The sequence below is a fragment of the Cicer arietinum genome, chromosome 3 (genome assembly GCF_000331145.2).
Source record: "Cicer arietinum cultivar CDC Frontier isolate Library 1 chromosome 3, Cicar.CDCFrontier_v2.0, whole genome shotgun sequence".
Classification (NCBI taxonomy): Eukaryota; Viridiplantae; Streptophyta; class Magnoliopsida; order Fabales; family Fabaceae; genus Cicer; species Cicer arietinum.
The window spans coordinates 40430352-40438975 of NC_021162.2; the positions used below are offsets into that span (position 1 = coordinate 40430352).

The 8624-nt window shown below is 38.5% G+C and overlaps 2 protein-coding genes across 2 annotated transcripts; both read left to right on the top strand.

Moving 5' to 3' along the window:
- The first annotated feature begins 775 nt into the window (after positions 1-775).
- LOC101511401 (uncharacterized) lies at positions 776-1873 on the top strand. Its single transcript, XM_004491695.1, has one exon. The coding sequence runs from the start codon at positions 776-778 to the stop codon at positions 1871-1873; it is 1098 nt and encodes a 365-aa protein (XP_004491752.1).
- A 960-nt stretch (positions 1874-2833) lies between these two features.
- LOC113785763 (uncharacterized) lies at positions 2834-6025 on the top strand. Its single transcript, XM_027332619.1, has one exon. The coding sequence runs from the start codon at positions 2834-2836 to the stop codon at positions 6023-6025; it is 3192 nt and encodes a 1063-aa protein (XP_027188420.1).
- The last annotated feature ends 2599 nt before the right edge of the window (positions 6026-8624 follow it).

The window sequence follows — 8624 nt, forward strand, 5'->3', positions numbered from 1 at the left end:
TCTGCTGGGGACAATTTGAGAGTCAAGCCCAATCTAATTAATTATATATAGTTATTTTATTATTTTTATTTATATTACCCCTATTGTTTTTTTTTAATTATTTTTTTTATTTTGTCATATTGTTGATATAATTATATGCATTTTGTCAATTTATTTTTGTGATGATTTTTTTTTTCTATACACCCTAACACGATTCACACACTTACGAGTGGGCTCTATACCCGGGCTGAGTGCAACCTAAGATAAGTTCGAGACTGTGTAATGATAATCTTCTGGATGTACATCTTGTTTGGTTGTCATGAAAGTCTCACCTAGAGTTGACCTTTTTTATAATATTTCCATTTTAATATAATATTTTAGAATTGAGTTGTGTGCTCTAGGAACCAATTTAGAACTATAGAGCTACCCTTAGTAAAGGTTCACATGGAAAAATGGTATAAATCGCACGTACATACGAAAATCTTACTCTATGTCATGTTCACTACCTGCTAGTATGCCCATGTTTTTTTTTCTCTTCATCATCATCATTTTTTTGTTTGTTTGCATCATAGTCTTTATCATGGTTACTTTTGAAAAATCGTCATCTCATCATTTTCAAAACCATAAAAATTAAGGCTTGTTGTGAATAACTTTGACCGCAGGAAATATGGGATAAAATGGTGGCTCAAATATTACTCCATTGAGAAAGACCTTGCCATTGAGAGTTCTTAAACCTGATGTGAACAACATTAAGAATCTTGCTCGGAAGTTGAAAAAAGTACAACGTGTAATCTTTATGGGGAAATTCGGCAAGATTCTTGATTTACTTGAAGTTAATGTACAAGTGGATGCCCTTACAGCGTTGACCCAATTCTATGATCCTCCTTTTAGGTGTTTCACTTTTAAGGACTTTCAGTTGGCCCCAACGTTGGAGGAGTTCGAACGAATAATGGGATATCCGATGAAGGGGAGTAAACCTTACCAATACATGGAACACTACCCCTCACTGAAAATAATTGCTGAAACATTTGACATCCCTATAAAGGAAATAGAAGACAATAGAACCAACAAAGATAATTTGATTGGATTTCCAATAAAATATCTTGAGGAGAAAGCAGTAAACTTAGCAAGAGATGGAAAATGGGACACTTTCATGGATATGCTTGCCTTAATTATATATGGAATTGTTTTATTTCCAACCATTAAGGATTTTGTGGATTTCATGGCGATAGACGTCTTTTTGGCTTACAAGCATAGAGGGGAGAATCCAGTACCGGCAGTTTTGGCTGACATTTACTGCACGCTCGACTTCCGTCATGAGAAAGAGGGGGGCTTAATCCATTGTTGCTCGCCAATTCTCTATTTTTGGTTTGTCAAACATATTTTTCAAGACACGCATCAGTTAAAAACTAAGAGCAAAAAGGAATGGGCCAACGTTCTAGCAAATCTCAACGAAAGAACGACTCAATTGTACTCCCGGAGTCAAGATATAAATGAAGTGATTTGTAGATGCGGTGTTTTTGTAGATGTTCCCCTCATGGGAACCAAAGGTTGTATAAATTATAGTCCCTATGTTGCATTGAGACAATTGGGTTATCCTATGACAAAACCCCTAATAATGGATGTAACAAAATCTTTTGTTATTCATGGACGAGATGTTTATGATGCTAGCTTGTTGAGAAGAATACGTAAGTCTTGGGGAGATGTTGTTAGAAGAGGACAAGAATTAGGGCCTAGAAGTTGTGGTATAGGAGAGGAATATCATAATTGGGTGAAAAAGAGGGCATTAGAGGTCAAGTTGCCTTTTCACAACACCATCATTACTCCTGAAGTAGTAACAACAGAACCTTTTTTCAGTACTAAAGATTTAGAGGTCGACTTAGCTCTCAAATGACAAGAAATTGAAAAATTACAAAAAGAATTGGAGATGGATCACCAGGCTTATAGAGATATGGAGTATAAGAATACCCAACAATCTCTTATCCTTGAGAAAGTACAAAAAAGGGCAAGAGAGGAAGAAGAAAGCAAGGAGAGAACTCGAATCTGTTTGCGGGGTGCGAATGAAGAGTTAAGACTCAGACGTCAAGAAAGGGATGATGCAGTGATTGAGGTCTTAGGCTTAAAGAGTTGCTAAAGAAATCTGGGGAAAAGCATGAAATCATTCGTCGACAAGAAGCAAATCTGAAGCAACAAATAGAGAGGGTAAGAGCGGAATGTGAAAACAAGATCATGGTAGAAAGGCAATGCCAAGAAGAGTTCATTGAAGCATACCGAGTTGAACTTGCAAGAAAAGAAGACGAGATGTATTCACAAAAAGACATTATCGAGAGACTTGTTCAAGAAGGAATGTTTTGGATGGATCGTTTCTCCAAACTAGTTTATTTGACCAACTCTGCTATCGGAGAGATTCCATCATTATTAAGAGCTGCTGACGGGATGGCTAATCCTCTCTCTACACCTCAAGAGATCTCCATTTTTATTGAACATTGTAAAAATTTAATCGAGCAAATGAAGAAATTGATGGCTCATTAAATTTTCAAATTTCGTGTTTAGATTTCTACTTTCGTTTTTTATTTTGTGGCAAAACTTGTATCTTGCTTTTTCTCAATAAATTAAATTTGGCCCTACTTTTGATCCCATGGCCCTCTCTTTATTGGTTAAGATATTCACAAACAAGCAATAAATATGTCTTTAACATTCATGCACAATTACATTTTCATACATCACATTGCATACTCATTTTCATACATCACATTGCATACTCATGCCATATTCTTTCACCGAAAAAATAGCACAACATACAAAAAATTTGGTGTTACGACACCGTTATCGGACACGATCCCAGTCAAAAATCATGGATGAGCTAGAGCAAACAGAAATAAGAGAAGATGTGAACCATCTCAAGGGGAAAATGACCAAGATCTTGGAGATTTTACAAGCACTCGCAAATAGAAATGATGGGAATCCTTTGGTAGACGAGGGGGTGCCCCAAAATACTCTTGTTCACCCAATGGGCGTCGTTTCACACATTTACACCAATTATCAAGAAGGGAAGGCACAACAATTTCCACCTTATGGTCTTCCTCCAGGTTATACCCCACCCATAGACATTCATCTCCCCAACAACAATACACTGGTTGTGGCTACAAATCCACAACATGGTACTGGCGAGTTCCCTCAAGTGCAACCTTCACCCCTTACTTCAGGCTTTCCTGGCTCTTCATTGCAAGGAAAATCTACCGAAGCTAACCCGGTGATGTTAAACATACACCATGAACCTCGACCGCTTGAGAGCAATCATTCCCAAGAAAAATGGCAAGCCTTGGAAGAACGCTTGAGAGTTGTCGAAGGGGGAAACAATTATGGATTTGATGCTTCAGACCTATGCCTCGTTTTTGATGTTATAATACCTCCGAAATTCAAATTGCCTGAATTCGAAAAATACAAGGGAACTGCATGCCCCAAGAACCATCTTATTATGTATTGTCGAAAAATGGGTTTTTGCGCCCATGACGAAAAACTACTAATCCACTTCTTTCAAGACAGTTTGACAAGAGCTTCCCTGAGTTGGTATATGCACCTTGAGCGAGCTCATATCAGCTCTTGGAAAGATCTGGTGGATGCTTTTTTGAAACAATACAAATATAATCTCGACATGGCTCCTGATAGAATCCAGCTGCAAAATATGACAAAACGAGGCAATGAAACATTCAAGGAATATGCCCAACGATGGAGAGAACTAGCTTCCCAGGTTGAATCCCCCCTATCTGAAAAAGAAATGGTGACCATGTTCATAAACACTCTTCAACCTCCGTTTTATGACAAAATGATAGGAAGCATTTCATCAAAAATTTCAGATCTCGTCATCATAGGTGAAAGAGTAGAAATGGGATTGAAAAGCGGAAAGATTGCTTCCAGCTATACCGGATTAAATAACACAAAAAAGTTGTCCGCATGTGCGAATAAGAAAAAGGAGGAAGAAGGCCATTTTGTGGCGTCAAACCCAGCTAATCCTTCTTTTGTGCGTCACTCTTACGCCGCTGCAACTCCACAAATCACAAGTACTCTAAGTCAACACTTACAAGGGAATCAAGATTCATATGAAAGTCAGGGGAAAAACTATCGTGGGAGGAAGTCCGTACATTTCGACCCAATCCCTATGACCTATGCAGAGTTATTACCACATCTGGTTAGCAATTCTATGGTTGCACTATGTCCCAAGAAAACTATAGAACCACCCTACCCAAAAGGATATGACTCGAACTCCGTGTGTGATTACCACTCTGGGGCTGTAGGACACTCTACTGAGAACTGCTTAGCTTTAAAATTTAAGGTGCACGATTTGCTTAAGGTTGGATGGTTGAATTTTAAAGAAAACGAGCCTAGCGTGAAGAATAATCCTCTACCAGTCCATGGTGGGCCAATAGTGAATGCAATCGAAGAAAATCACCAATTAATAAAGGAGGTCGAGAAAATTAAGGCCCCGATGGGACTGATTTTCTCTGAGTTATGTAAATTTGGGTTAATCCAAGGAAATGCCGATGTGAAAGCAAGATGCAATTTCCACCTCAATGAAGATCATTCCATAGAAGAATGCAACGAGTTCAAAAAAGAACTTCAAAAATTGATAAACATGGGCACCATTCAAATAGGTCGTTGGGAAAAGGATGACGGTATGATTGCAACCCAATCAGAAGAAAAACTTGGCATAACCATCCCAAAGCCATTGGTCATTCATTTCACTAAGGAGGAAAGTATGAATGCCCCCGGTGATTTGAGGACCTTAATAGTTCAGATACCAAGCCCTTTTTCATATAAAGACAACAAAGCCGTACCTTGGAACTATAATGTAGAGGTACATCTAGCTAAACAGAAGGACAAAGATGTTTCTAGCTCTAAAACCACCGCTGTCACAAACGTTTCAGGAATAGGAATGACTAGAAATGATCGGATATGCTCCCCAGGAAAATCACAAAGAGAAATGAGGGTGGTATTTGAGAAGGCATACACAGATAAAGAAGAAAAGAAAGTCGAAAATGAGAAAGTGGAAAATGAGGTTTCTAATGAAGAAGCTCAGGAATTTCTCAAAATCATCAAACAGAGTGAATACAAAATAGTCGACCAACTCAACCATACTCCTACAAGGATTTCATTGTTATCCCTATTGATGAATTCTGAGTCCCACCGGAAGCTATTGATGAAAATACTAAATGAGGCTCATGTCACTCACGACATCACCGTGGACAAATTTGGAGGCATCATAAATAACATCACAACCAACAATCACCTAACTTTCACAGATGATGAGTTGCCGACCGAAGGGAGAGGGCATAATAAAGCACTACACATATCAGTAATGTGCATCGACCATATAATTTCAAGAGTCCTCATTGACAATGGCTCCTCACTGAATGTCATATCCAAATCAACATTAGCAAAACTACCTTGTGATGGTACATATATGAGACCAAGTCCCATGGTTGTTAGAGCTTTCGACGGGAGTCGCAGAGAAGTAATGGGGGAAATCGATCTCCCAATTCAAATAGGCCCGGTCACATTCGAAATCACGTTTCACGTGATGGATATTGTACCCGCTTATAGTTGCTTATTGGGGAGGCCATGGATCCATTCTGCCGGCGTAGTGCCATCAACCTTACACCAAAAGCTGAAGTATATGATAAATGACCAATTGGTAATCGTATCAGGAGAAGGAGATTTGTTGGTGAGTAATTTTTCCACCACACCTTATGTTGAGACAACAAAAGACGCTCTAGAAACTGCCTTCCAAACACTAGAAATCGTGGACACCGCTTATGTCGAGACGACACCTATAGAACCACATATGTCAAACACTGCTATTATGGTGGCTAAGTTCATGTTGAGTAGAGGACACCATCTGTGGCACGGGTTGGGGAAGGATGAAGAAGGGCTCAAAGAACCGGTGGAACTTCCTGAAAATAGAGATAAGTGGGGTTTAGGTTACAAACCCACCAGGGATGACAAACGGAAATTGGTCAAAGAGAAAAAAGAAAAAAGATTAGCTTGAATTGAAAATCGAGAGCCAAGAATCGAAAGGATTCCCATCTGTGACATCCGACGGAGTTTCCAAAGTGCAAGACCAACAAGTGAAATCCATATTGCGACAGCTGAAGATGACATGTTTGATGGGGAAGCTAATTGAATTCGTCCGTGTGGTGTAGGGGCAGAAATCAGGAATTGGAAAGTAGTCAAGTTACCTATAATATTTAATGCAATTCCCATGTAATTCTAAAAGCATTATTACTGTTACTAAGACCTTAAGATATTTCATTATATTTAGGATGGATACAATGTTGTTTTTCCAATACTTTGAATTTCAATAAATGCATTCTCATTTTGTTTTCTTATTGTTCACTTTCATATGTTTATATTCATTCGCCATTTTTTTTTTTTCCTTTTTTCTCCTTATCCTAGCCTTGAATCCTACAGATTTGGGAATAGTTCATTCACAGACGACTGTACTAAGATCTCGTTGCATAATCTTAACCATCTTGTTAGTCAAACAGAAAAAGATAATGAAGAAGATTATGAACCCCCTCTAGATTTGTTAAGAGCGGTAGAACGGGAAGCCCAGGGTATCATGCCCTTTGAGGAACCGATAGAAATTGTTAATCTAGGGACGGAAGAAGGAAGGAAAGAAATTAAGGTTGGCACCATCTTAAAGAAAGAAGTATATCACAAACTAATCCAACTCTTACATGAATACAAAGATGTTTTTGCCTGGTCGTATCAGGATATGCCTGGATTGGATACTAGCATAGTGGAGCATAAATTTCCCTTAAAACCCGATTCTTCTCCGGTGAAACAAAAATTAAGGCGAATGAAGCCCGATATGTCATTAAAAATCAGGGAAGAAATACAAAAACAATTTGACGCAGGATTCCTCGCTGTGTTAAATTATCCCCAATGGATAGCCAATATTGTACCAGTGCCAAAAAAGGATGGCAAAGTACGAATGTGTGTCGATTATAGGGACCTTAATAAAGCTAGTCCTAAAGATGATTTCCCATTACCTCACATTGATACTCTGGTTGATAATACGGCTCGCCATTCACTCTTTTCCTTTATGGATGGTTTCTCTGGGTATAATCAAATTAAGATGGCATCTGAAGATATGGAAAAAACGACTTTCATCACTCCTTGGGGAACATTTTGTTACAAAGTAATGCCTTTTGGTCTGAAGAACGCTGGGGCAACCTACCAAAGAGCTATGCTAACCCTATTCCATGACATGATACATAAAGAGGTCGAAGTTTATGTAGACGACATGATCGCTAAGTCACAAACAGAAGAAGAACATATTATTGATCTAAAGAAACTCTTCAAAAGACTTAGAAAGTTTAAGCTAAAGCTCAACCCCTCCAAATGCACTTTTGGGGTGAGATCGGGCAAAGTATTGGGATTTGTAGTTAGTCAGAGAGGAATAGAGGTTGATCCCGATAAGATTCGAGCCATTGCAGAAATGCCTCCCCCGAGTACAGAAAAAGAAGTTCGCGGTTTTCTTGGGAGATTAAATTATATTTCAAGATTTATATCACAACTAACTGCTACTTGTGAACCGATATTTAAACTTTTACGGAAAAATCAAACAGTTGTGTGGAACGAAGAATGTCAAAATGCATTTGAAAAAATCCAATAGTATTTGCAAAATCCTCCAATTCTAGCCCCACCAGTTTTGGGCCGACCCTTGATTATGTATCTTACATTCCTCGACGGGGCCATGGGATACGTACTGGGGCAACATGATGAAACAGGAAAAAAGGAGCATGCCATTTATTATCTAAGTAAAAAATTTACAGATGTTGAAACAAGATATACAATGTTAGAACGTATTTGTTGTGCCTTAGCCTGGGCGGCTCATCGCTTGAGGCAATACATGATTTGCCATACAACTTATTTGATATCCAAAATGGATCCAATCAAGTACATTTTTGAAAAGCCCGCTCTCACAGGGCGAATTGCTCGATGACAGGTGATGTTATCAGAATATGATATTACCTATGTTAATCAGAAAGCCATCAAAGGGAGTGCCTTAGTAGATTATCTAGCTAATCAACCTGTTGATGATTATAAATCAATGCAATGTGAATTCCCAGACGAAAGTATCATGGTTTTGTCTGAAGAATATGATGATGGAAAATGGACCTTGTTGTTCGACGGGGCCTCCAACATAATGGGGCATGGGATTGAGGTTGTTTTAATATCTCCAAAAAAGAAGTTCATACCTATCACGGCGCGATTGTGTTTTGATTGTACCAATAATATGGCAGAATATGAAGCTTGCGCCATGGGAGTTTTGGCGGCTTTGGAATCAAAAGCAAAAGTTCTAGAAGTATATGGAGATTCAGCCCTAGTCATTAATCAGCTTAACCAAGAATGGGAGACTCGAGATAAGAAGTTAATACCTTATTTTACCTACATAAAAGAATTGTCTTTAGAATTTGACAAAATCACGTTTCACCATGTCCCTCGAGAAGACAATCAATTGGCTGATGCTTTGGCTACTTTATCATCTATGTTCCAAATAAATCGAAACGATGAAATCCCATCAATTAAAATGGAAAGTCGAGATTATCCTGCCTACTGCCATGTCATGGAAGAAGAAA